The sequence below is a fragment of the Bicyclus anynana genome, chromosome 11, assembly GCF_947172395.1.
Source record: "Bicyclus anynana chromosome 11, ilBicAnyn1.1, whole genome shotgun sequence".
Lineage (NCBI taxonomy): Eukaryota > Metazoa > Arthropoda > Insecta > Lepidoptera > Nymphalidae > Bicyclus > Bicyclus anynana.
Window position 1 is genome coordinate 11,054,326 of NC_069093.1, and position 18,628 is coordinate 11,072,953.

Sequence of the window (18,628 nt, forward strand, 5' to 3'; positions counted from 1 at the left end):
CCCTGAATGGGTTAGCCACCTCAATATTTCAATGGCAATTGCAGGTACAAAATACAAAAGTACCTATTCTTCGCTACATGATATACATTCTGTTATATTTATTAGCGATTGTTTTATATGGTATTCGTTTTAATAGCCTTTAGTTTCTCCGTTTCCGTGCATTTATGTCTGCGGTTTAGCTAAAAGACTGTAAATCAAATATATTTAATGGACTTTAAAAGAAGGACGATGTTTTCAATTCAATTTAACAATTTATTTAATTATTTATTATATAATTAAATATAATGTATTGTACTTTCCCGCTCTTTCTTCGCAAGTTCTCTCGTCAAGGGTTACCTGGTAGAGATTACTTAGTAATCTCTACCAGGTAACCCAATAGTAATAAGGCGGCCTTTGCATGCTAAGTTTTGTATGTATGTTACGTGATTACTCGAAGATGCCTGGACCGATTTGAATAATGCTTTTTGTCATTTTAATTAAATTTAAAAGGCTCTTAAGGTATTTAAACATTATTTGTAATCGACTTCACAAAATGATTTTTCAATTTCTTAAAACGACGAAAAGTAAGGCAAAATGTTCAAAAAGTAGTTTTTTGTCTTCTTTAATCGGCCCATGCCAATTTTTTTGTAAATAATTCTATTTTATGGATTCTATTACCACTATCTTTTATATTGCATTGTTATAATTAGATACCCACCTAACTAATAATACGTTGCTATGCCGGTAGACCGATGAATAGGTTACTGAAATCGGCTGAGTTATCGTATTTATAGAAATTTCCCCTTGCTCACTAGGGTAACTTAGCACCCTTCTAATATTACATTATTACTGTTATTAATAAAGAGAAAAATGTCATGTAAAAATACTATTGTTAGATAACTTCATCACTTGCAATTTTAACGTCAGTAATGTCTATGTCTAATTTATTCTTTAACCATGACCCGATGCTGCAGACCAAGGTTACCTGCTTTTTGTACAGATCATCATTTATTAGGTAAACGTTGCAATGATGTCGCTTTGGGACTAATTTACCTGACTGACATGCCCTTTACTGAGATATATTAAAGAAAATATTATAATTTAACACTTGTAACCACGTTGGAACAAATTCGAGCTCTATAACTGAAGTTTTGTTAACGTTAACAAAGTGACCTATTATACTCGTAATTCAACGTTAAATTCAGCATTTTTTTTGTCTAGGTTTATGCTGATGTGGAGCTAGTTTTGTTACCAAACGTGCCATCTGCTGGCTTATTACAAAGATAATAATTTAACAGTTTAGCAGAGTTATTTGTAAAAGTTTAGATGAATTCTAACTGTTTGCAATGAACTTTGTCCTCGACGACGCTTATAATGCTGTTGCCAACTCGCTACAATTTGGTGACACGACAGTCTGAAATAGTTGCTCGTATTATAGCTACTATCCTATTTCAATCGCATTTTGTTTGTGGAATAACTTTGTATTTGCCATTCCCCAACAGATGGCGTTAATCAGTCTGTGAGATGCTTCTAGCAAATAGACGATTTGATTTATTTTAATTGCTTGAATTATTATGAGATGGGCAAGAAGCTATAATTTTGGCAACTTGGCTTTAACCCAACGCTTTAAACTAATTTAGATAAACCAAAAGTTAAATGCGTGAGTCATTTGATATCATCTAATTTGCAACAATCACTCGATCAAAACCATGACGTATTCCACGTGACTGTAATGTATGAAACGTGTGGACCGAGAGCCTATGTAGCCAGACATACTTCTTTTTAGGAAGGCTGATTTGTTAGCATATGGTCATAAGTATGGTCCAATTGTCCTATGGTATGTACGGTAGCCAAACCAGAAGCCTGGACCGTGGTAGCTTTGAAAATTTGGAAAGTCTTCAATAAATAGATTTGAACACAAGTATAAAAACGTTACTAGTTGCGTCCCGCAGTGTTACCTGCGAAATTCTCTATGTAAGTATGTTACATATGTCACGGGAAATATGATTTTTCTGGGATAAAAAGTAGTGTTTGTGTTAATTCAGGTTATAATCTATCTCCATTCCAAATTTCATCTAGTTCAATAGTCGAGGAGTGAAAGAGTAATAAATATTCATACCACCATAATCATCAGTTATCATTCACAAATCTCGGGAAACCATGTTATTATCTATGTTCATTTTAAATTTCAGCCAAATCGGTTCAGTTCTTGCGGCGACATCCAAACATCCGTACAAACTTTCGCGTTTATAATGTTAGTAGGATCTGTCGCCAGACTTTTAGATTCGTGGCAACCCTTCGCTAGAGACTCTTATAATTTTCTTAAAAAAAATATTTAGTAGTCATTTTCAAAGGGTTTATTTATTTCTACCATTCACCCGACCCTGCTGAGTTTCCATTAAGAAGCCTACGGCACTTACACAATCAAAAAATACATGATTTTTTATTCATCATCATGCATCCATCATGCCGAGAAAAATACTAAAAAGAAAGCTTTTTACTTGGTTTGTACTTTTTACGGTTGACGGACCCTTCTAAAAATGAGATATGAAGAGGTATGTCTGGCAATCGCAGGTTCGGTTCCATAATATATGGAATGTGTGGAACGTCATTTGAAACGTGTTTGATTATAATTCACTTTTTCTTTTTGCTATCCGTATTCTCCGATTTCTTCGTTGTTGCCATGTGGTTTCCAATATGCCTCAAGGCTTCACGAATCGAGCTTTAAAATTATTAACCGCAAAATATAGTCACGACATTCATAGTTCTTTGTACCTAGGTTCCTATTGTACCTACTTACCTAAAACTTTTTGCGTTTATTTCATCAGAATACGTCAACGGTTCTTTGAACTGGTTAAGATGAATCATATATTGTAAACTCAGTCATTCACCGTAGTTTCACAAGTATTACCAATCAACAAAAAATTTGGGAATAAAAGTGGAATCGCAAAATTTTAACGAATTGTTTTTAGTTAAAGTACCTACTTATGTAATAAAAATAATAACAAGCTTTACTACCTATTAGTGTATATAAAATATCATTTCAGTATCGATATTTTGTACCTTATACCTATATTTTATACCTTGTCTAATCTAATTTGGCTGACGCTCTTCCGTGCTTCTCAATCCTAAAATTTTTTCAAATACCTACTTAAACATGTATTGTATTTGTGTGTAATACATTATATTACAATAGAGAAATACTAGAAATAAGTATTGGAAACTGAAATAACAACAAGTGTAACGTTTTCCGCAATTTTTAGCGTTACGTAAAAATATTATTGGACGATTCTAATGAGGGCTCGTGACCGTGAATCAGTTATTACGTAATGATTAACAACCGGTTCAGTAGTTACTAACTAGGGTTGCCAACCGTACTATAATGTATTGTACCATATCTTGGGTCTACGTACTATATATACTATTGAAGAAATGTATATATTTCTTCAACAGTATATTTAGTAGGTAGACCCAAAAATACTATATTTTTTAAATAAATTTTCGACAGAAGCAATGTGTATCCAAAGGTGTCAATCTTAATGCTGGTTTTCAATAATTTTAAAATTTAATGTGAAAAAACAAAACTCTTTTTTTAAACAAAAAAATCTTGAAAAATACAAGAAACGCTAATTGCAAATAAATATAGTTTTTATAAAAATAAATAGACTACAAATATAATTCTATATAATTCTTCTATACAAATATAATTGCTTCGTCTATTTTTTGCTTGATCCTTAATAATACTACATTTTCTTTAAGTGTAGGTACTATATTTTTTCAACTTAAATCTGTAAAATACTATATTTTTTTTGAAAAAATGTCGGCAACCCTATTACTAACGTATGTATCTACTTGCGGATATTTCACGTGTTACTGTTAGAGTAGACTTCATACTTATGGGTTTAAATATTTATGTACTTACTATAATTGTGAATAATTATGTAAGAGATCTTACAACTCGTACCTAATCGACAGATTAGCTTTACGGGAGCCTTTCGCAGATTTTTTATACCTTTATAAACTAGTAGATATATATACCTACTTATCTTATCAGTGCAGATTTTTTTTAAATTTTAACAATAGTAGAATAATCATATGTCAAAATGAAACAAGCTTTCTAACGTTTCAGTAACCTTAAAGTAGAAAATATTAGATTAATTATAAATTGTATTCACTATTGTTGTAAAAAAAGGATTAATAGTTAGTTTAATTTATATTATGGAAACGAGTCATGTGGGGTAATAAACTAATAAACAATTAGTGTTCTATAATTATTATTTAACATAAATAAATATTAATCAGTATATTAATCGTCATATTATTGAAGACTCATAATAATAATGCTATTAACGTATTGACCTAATTGTTGAAATTTTCGATATTCTTAATTTATATTTAATCATAAGGGTAATTCCATTTTTAAAAGACCATTAAGTATATGTTTGTAGACCATTTTTCAAAAAACATAAATCGAAAATTGTTGAAACATTTAATAAAATTTTAGATGCGTACCCTCTACAATATAAAAAGAGCCGTGATAGCCCAGTGGATATGACCTCTGCCTCCGATTCCGAAGGGTGTGGGTTCGAATCCGGTCCGAGGCATACACCTCCAACTTTACAGTTGTGTGCATTTTAAGAAATTAAACATCACGTGTCTCAAACGCTGAAGGAAAACATCGTGAGGAAACGTGCACACCAGAGAATTATCTAAATTCTCTGAGTGTATGAAGTCTGCTAATCCGCATTGGGCCAGCGCGGTGGACTATTAGCCTTACCCCTCTCATTCTGAGAGGAGACTCGAGCTCTGCAGTGAGCCGAATATGGGTTGATGACGACGACCCTCTACAATGTATATGTATGATTTATCTTTCTTCAAAAACACGTTCAAAATTGCTACCAATTTTATGAATAAGCTTGAACGTTTGAAAGAACCGGTCTCCGAATGAATGAATACGATAACAAAATACTCGTAATTACTCGTAGATAGGTTATACGGTAGGTATTTATTATTAGGAATAATTTATTCATTAACTTAATTCACAACTTAGTATTTCCACGTAGGTATTGTGTGTATTGTGAATGTTTGCCCAGGTGTCTACGAACAGCGTGGTAACAATGTATGTACGTACTGGTACGTACGTCTACAACTTCCACTAAACAGCACAAATAACGCGTAGATAGGTATACCTACCTAGACTTTACAAATAAGGATACGTAAACGATTTTATGAACGAGATTCATATTAAAACTAGCGAACGCGCGACAAAAATAATGTAAATTTTCAATGCAAGTAACTTAATTGTACAGTAGGTATAGGCACAGAATACATGTTATGGTATAGTTACTAAGTTATCCTTAAAAGATGGATAATAGGGGATTACGCAGCCTTTTCTATGAAAGATCTCAGACAGCTTGACTATTTCCGAGTCTTCTATCATCGAATATTATAGAATATAATATAAATATAATAGAAATGTAATAGAAGACTCGCAAGTAGTACTAGTAGTAGGAATCCGCATCGTACGTATTGGATTTTATAATAAAATACCGTAAAATCCGTACGATGCGATCCATACTATGCGGATCAGTGGACGCACTTGTATGACTTTCTATACAAAAAGAAGAAGAAAGACTTTGTCTTATTATATTGAAGAAATATAATAAAATCATCTCTAGGTACTGCGAAATAAATGAAACGTGAAATCCCACACACTAGTTATTTAAACTACATAATAAATAACAATAGGCAATACCTTCCTGCAACCTTAACACGTGATTTTGATAAGCTTATACTCACGAGTAGCTAATATTGTGTTATTTCCTTGTGCAGTTCTAAATAACTGCACAAGGAAATAACACAATATTAGCTACTCGTGACAACAACAAAACAACACAATATTTTTGTTTTAGCCTGTTAATTATGTATAACCTAGTTAATTATTTGTCACAATATGATGAAGCACGTCATATTGTGACGTTTTCTATAAAACGGTGACGAAATATCAGAAGTGGGATGCGTGGTTTTCTAATTATACCAGGGTCTGAAGCCATGTGGCACGAAAACTAAAATAAATGTATGGGACAGATCCGTTCGATTTTCGAAGAGTTTGCGATCGTAGAAAGAGAATCGACGTGCCACATGGCTACAAGCCCTGTAAAGTCTTAGATCTGGAATAGCATAGGCTACTTTCAACTCCGATATCCCCGCTAGAACGCAGGTGAAACAACTGGTCACAACTCTTTTTTTTTTTAATTCTTTACAAGTTAGCCCTTGACTATAATCTCAACTGAACTTATTAGGAGGAGGATGAAAATCCACACTCCTTTCGGTTTCTACACGGTATCGTACGGAACGCTAAATCGCTTGGCGGTACGTCTTTGCTGGTAGGGTGGTAACTAGCCACGGCCAAAGCCTCCCACCAGCCAGATCTGGACCAATTAAGAACACCTCAATCAGCACAGCCTGGGATCGAACCCAGGACCTTCGACTTGTAAATCCGTCAAGTAGTATACTTCATTGTTTATTGAAATCCTCTGATAAATTTAATGAGTATTAAGTAGGTATATTATAGAGGAAGTTACAAAACGTGCCTAGAAATCTAAATCAAGCGCAAACGTCCCTAAACAAGCGATAAGGCAGGAAACCAGGCGGTTTATTTAACTGCAAATACCTACTTGAACCACCAACAGAGACACGCGTTATTGAAATATAGCCTTTATAATAATGAACTTAAGACTCATATACGTAAACATAAATAAATTTTCATAATCCATAACACTGTAAATGTATGCAAGCATTTTCATTGAACAAAATTTGGTATTAATGGTACATGTATACAAATACGATCTAGGGAAACCCCCTGTTCTCTTTAGAACCTAAAATATGTCATTGCCTGCCTAAAAATGTTAATCTATACTAATAATATAAAGCTGAAGAGTTTGTTTGTTTGATTGAACGCGCTAATCTCAGGAAATACTGGTCCAATTGGAAAAATTCTTTCAGTTTTAGATAGTCCATTTATCGGGGAAGGCTATAGGCTATATATTATTCCCGTATTCCTACGGGAACGAGAACCACGCGAGTGAAACCGCGCGGCGTCAGCTAGTTTACAATATATTTCGCACGAATAAAGCAAATAGGTAAGTACATACCTACTACATTTGCAACGTTAGAAACGTGATATTCTGATAAACGCGTTTGAGAAGATATTTAAATGATATACCACGTCCATATTGAAAATATGTGATACTAGCGGACGCCCGCGACTTCGTCTGCGTGGAATTTAGTTTTTCACAAATCCCTCGGGAACCATGGGTTTTTCCGGGATAAAAAGTAGTCTATGTGTTAATCCAGGCTATAATATATATTAATACCAAATTTCAGATAATTCCGTTCTGTAGTTGAGGCGTGAAAGAGTAACAAACATTCATATGATCAAAATCATCAGTTTTCGCAAATCTCGGAAAATCATGAACTTTTTCGAGATAAAAAGTAGCCTATGTGTTAATACAGAGTAAAATCTATTTCCATTCCAAATTTCAGCTAAATCGCTTCAGTAGTAGCGGCGTTATAGAGTAACAAACATCCAAACATCCATACAAACTTTCGCGTTTGTAATATTAGTGGGATTGTTTACCTACTGTACATAAGTATCGAAATTGTTTAGGTTGGTATTTATTTAGGTACCTAATATATTGATAATATAAATAAATTAATTAAACAAATAAAAAACCCGACTGCATAAAGTATAAAAAAAAAACTGAAAAGAAAAAAAACAAGCTCAGTCCAAAAATGTAGAAAGCAATTAGAAAACAGTCGGGACCTATTAAATAATCTAAAGTCAATTGCAATATTAGAAAATATTTTTTTTTATCACCTCGAGTCTATAGCGTCTCACAGTCATCTTGTTAATTTTTTTTTAGTTTCACCTATCTAAGAACACTTGGGTTATTGAGACAAATCTAACGATATCCTAATTACGTAAATCCGTTTAGTGGTTTGGAAGACATGAGGTAATAAAGAATATTACATACATACATACATACTTACATACTTACATACATACATACATTCATACATACAAGATACGCGCGAAAAACATAACCCTTCTTGCAGTCGGGTAAAAATTTTGGTTAGAAAAAAGGCCCAAGTGCGGTCTGGCTTCGTTACACAGTTTATCGGAAGTGAACGACCTCGCGACGTTCTTGGTACAGTCGTGCACAGAATTCGTACAACCATTAAAATTTGCAATGACAAATTATTACTAGGAACTTTCTATTAAGCAATAATTTTGCATAATATCCTACCTAGATGGGTTTCCGTGGACGTGGTCTGTTTGAAACACTTTTAATACTAGAATTATTTTTATTTAAAAGTTAGTAGGTATGTAAGTAATAAATTAAAAAAAAAACATACAAACGACCGAAAATAGAACCGCCTCTTTTTGGAGGTTAAATATAACAAGTAAATCGTCAACTGAAATAATTAATAGGAAAAATGTTTAAAACTTTTTCATATAGCTACATAAGAGACAAAACACTTATATATATGTACCGGGTGTCCCGTAGTTAATGGATAAAACGAAAATGGGTATTTACGGGACATCCTGTATATATGTATTGTATATTGTGTTGTAGTTATATACGAGTACTTTAACTCTACGGCTATTAGTTTCACGGATAAAGTTGGTAAAGTGAGCACTTTTACTGATAACATAGTTTTATTGCTGTTGGAAATCTAACACGTTAACCTGTTTTCCTTTGTTTTACTTCACCGCTATTTTATACAGCAAATTGCCAATAAACACCGCGACATAGTAATTCCCGTTTAAAACCTTTATAACCAGTATTAGGATGGATACTATGTGACAGTAATAATGTAAAAGTGAATTATTGTCTTTAAGTACTCAACCACTTAACGAAATTTTGTATACAAGGTCACAGGTCAGGGAAGCAGAAAAAAAATATGAAAGAATATGTAAAAGCTGAGAAATAATTGATCTATTATAGGTTAAAACTGTCTCATAAAAATATAATTAGTGCTACAAATAATATTAATTAATTTATTCGTGAACGATAAGCGATTAAAAATGTTTACATTTAAATTCAGCAGGCGATGAAGCGAGTTATGTTTGGAGTTTCTCTGCGTGATCGAATCAATTAGGAGATCCGTAGACGAACCAAAGTCACTGACATAGTTCCGATAGACATAGACAATGGTCCCAAGGTGCTGGAATAGCGACCCCGCACCGGAAAGCGCAGTGTTGGTCGACCCGCCACTAGGTGGATCGAGGACATCAAGTGGGTTACAGGATGCCGTTGGAAGCTTACGGCTTGGAAATTACTCGTCTTTATGTCCATAAAGGATTTGGAAGTAAAATATGTTGCTTAGTACCAGTACTAAAAATTACATGAATAACCAAACATAGAATTTACTTCAATTTAGGAGTCGGTTAAAGGTTTAAAATGCTTCTAATATTCCCAAATATACGTATACCTACTCCATATTCTTTCGATGATATTCTATGAGCTAATGTACTTTATAAAATGCAAGATGATATAAGCTCCAGCTTGCATGATCGCAGCAGCGACCGACATAGAATAAAATTGCAGTTTGCAGTGAATATATGGGGGGCTATAAGGATACATTAAGATATTCATTGCTAAAGTAACATTGTTTTAGTATCGTCTGTCGTCGCGTCGAGTTTCCTGTAGACCAATACCGTCTGCGCTTAAAAGAAGGACATCCGTTTCCTTCGGAATTTTGCATACATCACGATGTTTGGCTGCATTTTTTAGCAGTTCCACAAAGTAATTAGCTAAAGGAAGACGCGTTTCTGTGAATTCTACGGCAGTTCTAGGTACAAAATCGTGCATTCTATTACTTACGCATGTATCTACGCTTTCATATCTATGATTGCAAGTGTACGTAAGTCTTTGCTCGCAATTTATTAGTATTGTCATTTTCATCTCGATGCCAATGTACGTACATTTAATGATGGACGAAAGCGTATTAAGGGTGCGACTATGATCAATGATCTTGAAAGATTTAGGATCTTTGTAATAATATTTACGATGATGGTAAAAATGGTAACTTTGTTCTTCAGAAACTGAAGTTTTTTATGGTATTTATTTGAAAATATTCGGTTCAGACTACAATATCTGTCTATGTTTTAAAGTTTATTTTAAGTTTAAGTTAAGGTATTTTTAAGTTTTAGCTTTACGAGTCTTCTGAATCTCGACAGTTAAATATATTAGGTTATTTCCAATGAGACAGTTTGTACATACTTTTTATAAAGTTACTAGATCATTTAAAAAAAAAAATATAGCTATTACCTGTACTGAATGTTGCTTTTTACATGAAGTTTATATTATATTAAACGTTATGGTTTGACTGAAAATCCACTGCTGCCGATAGCAATTGACCTCGTTTCACATAATTTCTTTCTACTATAACATAAATAATAATTAACAATACAATTGCATTGAACAAAAGTCATTTTTATAGTAATGAAACCTTTTACGAAGAAATTGTAAAGATAATAAACGTGCAGGCTATCAAAGTGGCAATTATAAAAGTCGGGGTCGATAAAGACGCAATAACCGTGGCGACAACGAAGCCATGTAGGCGCCTATGTTCTTGACCTCCATGTCTTTCTTAATGAGGATTCTCGAATGAAATTGAGTACTTACCATAAAGACGGCATTTGCACTATAAAAGCCTTTTATTTTATTGTTGCATAGGTACACAATATAATATAATTACCCAAGTGTTAACACATTAAACACCAAATTATAAATTTGATACGAGTACTTTTTCAACATATTATATCGCCATGTTGACAATATTTCTCTGTCTCACATTGTGAAATTTCATGACTAAAATTTCACTCATCATCATCATCATCATCATCACATCGGCTCACTGCTCGAGTCTCCTCTCAGAATGAGAGGGGTTAGGCCAATAGTCCACCACGCTGGCTCAATGAGGATTGGCAGACTTCACACACGCAGAGAAATAGGAAGATTCTCTGATATGCAGGTTTCCTCATGATGTTTTCCTTCGCCGTTAAAATTTAAGCTGTCATAAAAATAGATGGGTTACAGATTCTGTAAGATTGATAACAGAAATAGAACTGAATGTTTACTCACCTAAGAAGAAGGTTGAGGGCACTATCGTTTCTAGTAGTAGGAACGTCTTTGACACTGGAAGGTTCGCTTCGCACACCTCTGAGAGAGAGTCGCAGCTGCCGAGGAATTGTACTAAGAAGACCACTGCTATTTCTTCGTTGATTCAAACTCTTTGAACGCGTCAACTTGTTCGCTTCCAAATCGATCCCCGGAGGAAGGGCGACCTCATCACCGCTTCTCGAAATCGTAGCACTTGACGCGTTCGTTTTAATTATCGTAGGAACAGCAGAATTCACATCTCCCAAGAGTTTCTCCCACGGCGACTCACCGTCCTCTTCCGAGATAGTTTCAAAGCTTCTAGGGCCAACAGATGATGTCGTCTTGTCAGACATTTTGAGGGTTAAATTAAATAAAACTAAGGAACGAAAGCAACGGAACGCAGCAGAACAGACACCACACCACTTCGTCACTTTGGATTTTTAGTTTCTTGACAACACTTCACTCTTATCATAATATCCATTTGTAAATCATAATGTTTGGGGTAAAAATGTTGACACTGAAACAAAGAGAAAGCGACATTATAGAAACTGGAATCAAAATAATTAAGAGAGAGAGATTAATTTCAATTAACAGTGTACTCTACAATTTGACTAATATTACTGTTGAAATTTACTCCGATACATGTAGTGTAAAGCATAATTTATGTTCTGATTAACGTTTAGCTTCTGAAAGTCGAAAGTAAAAGTGTTCAACTTAAAGAAAGCAAATTACTAAAACGAGCCTTTCTAAATTTTTCTTTTGGAGTAAACACACATATACTTAAATTAGAGAAAGGAATCTTACTAACAGGTGACATAATTACTAATAGCCCAGGATCCGTGGAGCATTTTGACAGTAGATTACTATCAAGTTATTTTCCGTGAGTAGATTCATATTGATGAGAGGCTCAACTTTTTTATTTACGAAAACTCTTGATTATAATAGCTAACTCGGTTACCGGGTATTAAAAATTACTGAGCCGGATCGAGATAATGTACCACACAATTTTAGGACATTGTGGTTGTTAAGTTGATTAACTATTAATCAAGCAACGGTAAAAAAATTATCCACGAATCCCAGGCTATAAGTTATTTTAACTAGGAAATACTATTGTAAAAACATTAATGCCGAGAGCTGCAGTTTCGGTTCGATGCCTTTTACCGGGTGATTAAGGATATGGGTTCAATGAACTCAAAGTTACTACCGCCATAGTTAGACATCAAATTATTCATACATATAAACTTATTGATCCTGTCTGTTTTTTCATTAATGTCGGTGGTTTCTATACTCACGGCTCGTTTACTTGTAATGTTTTCCCAACCTTTAAATTATAGTGCAGGTTTAATTTATACATGGGCTTATAAGGAACTAGTAGACGCCGCACGGTTTCACCAGCGTGGTTCCCGTTCCCCTAGGAATACGGCAATAAATAGCTTATAGTCTTCCTCGATAAATGGGTTATCTAACACTGAAAGAATTTTTCAAATCGGACCAGTAGTTCCTGAGATTAGCGCATTCAATCAAACAAATTCTTCAGCTTTATAATATTAGTATAGATTCCAGATTAGAGAATTAGTGCAATTAGGTTTTATCTATTATAATATATCATCTTATATATCATCTTATGTTATCTTACCAATGTCAGTAACTAATAAATGAATATTATATGTTGTGATTTCAATATATTTCTTTAAAACGTGAACTACGTGCATGTAAATAAAGGTATTCCAACATCATGGTTAAAGATAGATTCGAGTTTGTATTTAATATAAAAATGATAATAATATCAATGACTACATGTTAAGTGCTAACGCGCTGAATTCAATGTATTTCATTCATAAAATATGCATTTGTTCCGATAGTTTAATGACTTTCAATGAAACGACGCGTTTAAGTACCCAATAAACTTGAAGAACTCATTGTCTAAAACAATATATCGTTGTGCTAAATGCACCACGAATACTGTTTTGATTTTTATAGGTTTTGGCTTTGGTTAATTACCAGTTACCACTCAATTGCAAGGACGTACCGCTATGCGATTTATACCACGTTGAGAGACGTGATAGTCCAGTGGATATGACCTCTGCCTTCGATTCAGAGGGCGCAGGTATGAATCCGATCCGGGGCATGCACCTCCAACTTTTCAGTTATGTGCTTTTTAAGAAATTAAATAGTGAGGAAACCTGCATCCCCGAGAATTCTCCTAATTTTCTACGAGTGTGAAGTCGGTCTATCCATATTTGGCAAGCGTGGTGGACTAAGGCCTAACCACTCTACTTCCTAGAGATTCTGTTCAACAGTGAGTCGTTGTTAATGATGATACTGGTTAGGAGTATGGGTTACGTCAAACCGTACTTCTTCCAGATAAATGAGATACCAATATTAACTGAAGTTGTACTAAAATAAACGTTACCCAACATTATGAGATCGCGCTCATGCAAGTTGTCATCAAATAAAAAAGCACGCTTATTATTTATTGTTTTTTCTGAGATTTTTTTAGATTATTTCTTAGGCAGTCATTAAGTGGCGTCAGAATATTAATATTTTCATAGTTACTGATGAGTAATCTGCTGATTCACTATGAGATTGTTATTGATACACTAATTGCACCTCATGCTACGTTACAGATTTAGTATGAATCGCACCTATACTGAGAACAATCAGCAATTTGTGAAGCGTAATAAGTCTAATGAGAGGTTAGGAAAAACATAACTCTTATATAGATTAATAGGACACTGATGTACTGATGTATAGTCCTTAGGAAGAGATTCTTGTAAAAGAAGTTGAGCATTTCAAGATATTTTTTTTTATTTTTTAACCCAATTCCAGTCACAGCAGAATTTATATCATGAGGTATCTATTTCAAATTTTTCCGCGAATATTCTTTCTAGTAGGAAAGTCATTTGGGTCTTATGGTTAGCATAAATGACTTTCCTACTAGAAAACCAGGAGTTTTCTTAAAACTTAACTAAAATTATCCTATGTCTTGAAAAATTTACATAAAACTGTTAATAGACTATGTTAAATAAAGAGTAACAGAAATAGGTTAGTATGTTGCGTACTGTAATTCACTTTTCAACGGATAGTCTTAAAATAATAATAAGCAATCTTATATTTGCACACCTATTGTTAGAAGTAGGTTAAAGACCTACATATGTAACAATAATCGACTAGTTATGTTGTTTAGTTGCTATGCTATCAAATTATTGTACGTACGTTTCATTTACACGTAAGAATTGACTTCTCTTAGAATATCCTTAAAATTGTTTAAGGATATTCTAAGAGAAGAGAAATTCTAATATTAAATTAGTAGCAGTAGTATTAAAAGTCGGAATTTTAAATATTTTATTTAAACAATGCTGATAAACATTCATTTTACGTTTACCTTTTGCCCTCAATTTCAATCGGGTTTCTGTAAATAGTATATTAGGATAGTTAGGTGAATGACAGATTATCTATTTAAACTTTCATTGACTACTTCACTTTCTTTAAGTTTTATTAAAGGTATTTCAAGGTTATATGAGTGAGTTAATTTTATTTAATTTAATTTTTGAAGACGCTCACGCGAGCTTATTTTTAAATTATAATTACTGTTTATTTTTTAAATTATAATTACTGATATTTTTAGCTCATCATTGACATCATACTAGCAACCCATTTTTCGGCTCACTGTTGAGCACGAATCTCCTCTCAGAATGAAAGGGTTTAGCTCTTAGACCACCACGCTGGCCCAATGCGGATTAGCAGACTTCACACTCGTAGATAATTAAGAAAATTCTCAGTTAAGCAGGTTTCCTCACGATTTTACCTTCATCGTTTGAGAGACGTGATATTTAATTTCTTAAAATGCGTATAACCACAAAGTTGGAGGTGCATGCACCTGACCAGATTCGAAGGCAGAGGTCATATCTACTGGGCTATCACGGCTCGTCTGACTACACAGTAATGGAAAAATACACTTGAAGTGAACGGCAAATATACACCGGGCAGACCTCGAAGAGAAAAACGAACCCACATTCCCTTGTAGCTGTAACTAGAGTCGCGAATGCTGCCCTATAGTCTGATAGCTTGTCTATTAGATCTTATACCCATACAAATAAGGATGTCTCTGTAGTACAGTCTTTAGGTAACTATATAATGTGAGTTATATTTAAAATATCACCCACGTCTGCCAAGTGTCCCAAACGTATGTGGGTCAATGCTCCAGAGAGTCCAAAACTGTACCGTAAACTTTGGTATCGATATGAAACAGTTTGTGATATTTGGATAATTCACAATTTATTAAGACACATTGACCTATTTATTTGTAATCTATTAATACACATACGTTGTATTAGCAGGTGTTTCGTTTAGGTCGGGAAAATATCAATTTCATAATTTGCCGTGTGTTGTGAACAAAGACAAATAATTTTACAGGAGACTTCGAATGTTTTAGTTAATTTTTCAGGAATCCAAAAATATTAGCTTGATTAGCATTCATTTTACTTGATTTGTTTAGTTAGTTCTTTGTTTTGTTTTGTTGTTAAGATTCCGGTTGAATTTAAAAAAGAATACTTAGATAGTTATTCCTTCACAATGATGTAATATTGCAGTACAGTCGAAGACGTCATATTTATCTTAATAAAACGTGATGTCGGACGAGCGTCTGATAATAAAAATATTGTTTTGAAATAATAAAGCTAGGTATTTATATTTATGAAACTCTACTGCGGTATAAACGGGTATAAAAAACAATGAGGAATGTATCACTTATTGCAATTTATAACATACACTGGCGACATAATTATGTATATTAATTTAAATGCCTAATCAAAATAACTCGGTTCCGCGTTGGTTTACGTACTAAGTTAACTATCGAGTTAGGCGCCACAGCTTGTATTTATTAACTTTGAACGGCATTCGTAGACATTTCGTTGCAATAAATAACTAGAAAAGCCGAGGTTAACTGGTGGGTACCAGGCACGGAACGGGATTCCAGGTAAATTCCACTAGACCAATCTATTAGGATATAAAGTGTCAGGTAATATTCGATTGTATAAGTTATGGGAATAAATTATATGTAATAAAATTTTAATAACGTAAACACTTTTGTCCTGGACTGTACCTATTCTTAAAGAATTTGTTTTTCTAGCTCTATGTTTTTCGCTTTGTATTTTTTGTTGATGGAAAATGTGGACTACCCTCCTCCTCGAGTTTCCCCCCATAAAAACGAAATGGGTATTATAATAATTCAGCCGGGGATCGAACCATAGAGCTAACGGAACTATTTTAATTTGTTTTCTTAGAAGTGGTATTTTAATATTCATGACATCGTTCCCTTTATTATTATAATCTAGGACAGTATTATGGTTGCCTTGAAAAATTAATTAACTTTTTACTCAAAGGAAGTTGCGGTAACAAACATTTTAAAAATAATTTTCAGGGGAGTTTTATATATTATACAATGTTGTATTAATAGGTCATTAAAATTATATTATCGCCTGATGAATGACCCGCGATAGGCCAGTGGACATGACCTCTGCCTTCGATTCGGCGTAAGTTCTAATCCGGTCCGGGGCATGCACTTCCATATTTTAAATTATGTGCATTTTGTGAAATTCAATAAGGTTAAAACGGTGAAGGAAAATCATCGTGAACCTACCTGAGAACTTTCTTAATTCTCTATGTGCAAGCAGTCTACCAATCCGCATTGGGTCAGCCAGCGTGGTAGACTGAGGCCTTTAACCCCTCTCATTCTGATAGGTGACTCGTGCTTAACAGTGAGCCGAATATGGGTTGTTAACGATGATGATGATAACGAAAGTTAATACATTAACACACTCTTAATATCTTTTAGAATGTTTTTGGTCTTAATAGCGCATACGATAAATTACCGTTTGAAGGTCGGTTCCTTATTATGTCCTCTTTTCAAGACCTCCAAAATTAACAGAATATTCAACAGGAATTTATATAGTCTTTCATATAGCATAAATTTATATACCTACCAATTTTTTATGGCGCCGTCAAATCGCTTGAATTAATAAGTCCCCACCACGAGAGTTATTATGACCCTTTGTTTACTGAACAAATAACCGTGAGACAGGATATAATTATTGCTATTATGGAATTTACATAATATCTAACAATCTAACCATCATGTAACCATAACGCCTGTGCGCAAAATCGTGTTTGATTAATGAAGTAAACAAGTTTGTTTTTCAGACTATCTTGACTGAGACTTTTATTATATTATTTATCTTGATAACATGATGTATATAATAACAATAATACATATGTATATAAGTATTAGGTACTGATAATATGGATGTGAAAGTTTGAATGATTTGTCATCTGATTTTGGTTACCTACTCAATCACACACTCAGGAGCGGCTTTAAGTCAGCCATTGACGGTCAATTATTCTCACGTTTCTGCAGCGCAAACGGCAGCGAAGACCCGGCAAAGAAGATTTGTGAAAAACTGAATTTTACGCTGATGAAGTCACGGGCGTCTACTAGTAATAAATAAATCCATTGTTTGGGTTTTAATAGGAGAGGGGCGCCAGGGGGCTAAAGCCGGCGCTGCATACACTACTGTTCACGAATGTGGTATATTATTAAACTATAAAAAAAATCATCAAATCAACTGGAAAATGTATTCTACCTACTGTATAATAACCACGAAGGGTTGTCAGTAGGGACCGGTTGACATTTTGCACGCCATTGACGATCAATTATTCTCACGTTCCTGCAGCACTCACGTCTATAACTGATCGTGTATTGGTCGCTGCGTGCATGACGGCTCGACTTATGAAACGTCTTCGCTGCCGTTTGCGCTGCAGTAACGTGAGAATAATTGACCGTCAATGGTTTTACTTTGGACTTTACATAGAATCGCAATTTCGTTGAAACCGCGAGATTCTGCTCGTAACTATCATCACAAATCACAAGAAAATAATAAGAATTGTTATGAGAATACACAAAACAACATTTGTTGTACTTGAACATAGGTAAGTACCATAGCTGGGCATTAACTTGTTAATCCGTTAATCGTTAATTAACGAAGTTAACATTTTGCTTAACGGATTAACTTTTAAGTTAACTTTTAAAAATGTTAACGGACCCGTTAACTTCCGTTAATATGCAGAAGCCCGTTAATCGTTAATCCAATACCTACTATTTACCGCGCGATGCGATTAACAGGTTTAGACAAGTAAGAAATTATGATTTTTTTTTCAAAGAAATCAATAAATTACATTATTTATGTTAAAATTATAGATAAAATCAACTAAAATCAATTTATGGCAAATGGAAAAATAAGGGTGAGCACTGGGGAAAAGTTCCCCAGTGCTCACCCTTATTTTTCCAATGGGAATCTCACACAATGATATAAAAATGCAATATTAACCAGTCACATTAACGGATTAACGATTAACGTTAACTTGCGTTAAGTCTTTCGGAATGTAACGCTTTAACGTTTAACGAAGCTAACTTTTTTTGT

The 18,628-nt window shown here is 33.9% G+C and overlaps 1 protein-coding gene across 2 annotated transcripts in view; it reads right to left on the reverse strand.

Moving 5' to 3' along the window:
• Nucleotides 1-18,628, reverse strand: part of LOC112049054 (G protein-activated inward rectifier potassium channel 3) — a 55,475-nt gene that overhangs the window by 21,930 nt on the left and 14,917 nt on the right. For both annotated transcript variants that reach the window (XM_024086799.2, XM_024086798.2), the window contains exon 2: nt 11,133-11,667. In XM_024086799.2, coding sequence (XP_023942567.1) covers nt 11,133-11,503 — 371 coding nt within the window. In that variant the 5' untranslated portion in view covers nt 11,504-11,667. The remainder of the gene's footprint in view (nt 1-11,132; nt 11,668-18,628) is intronic.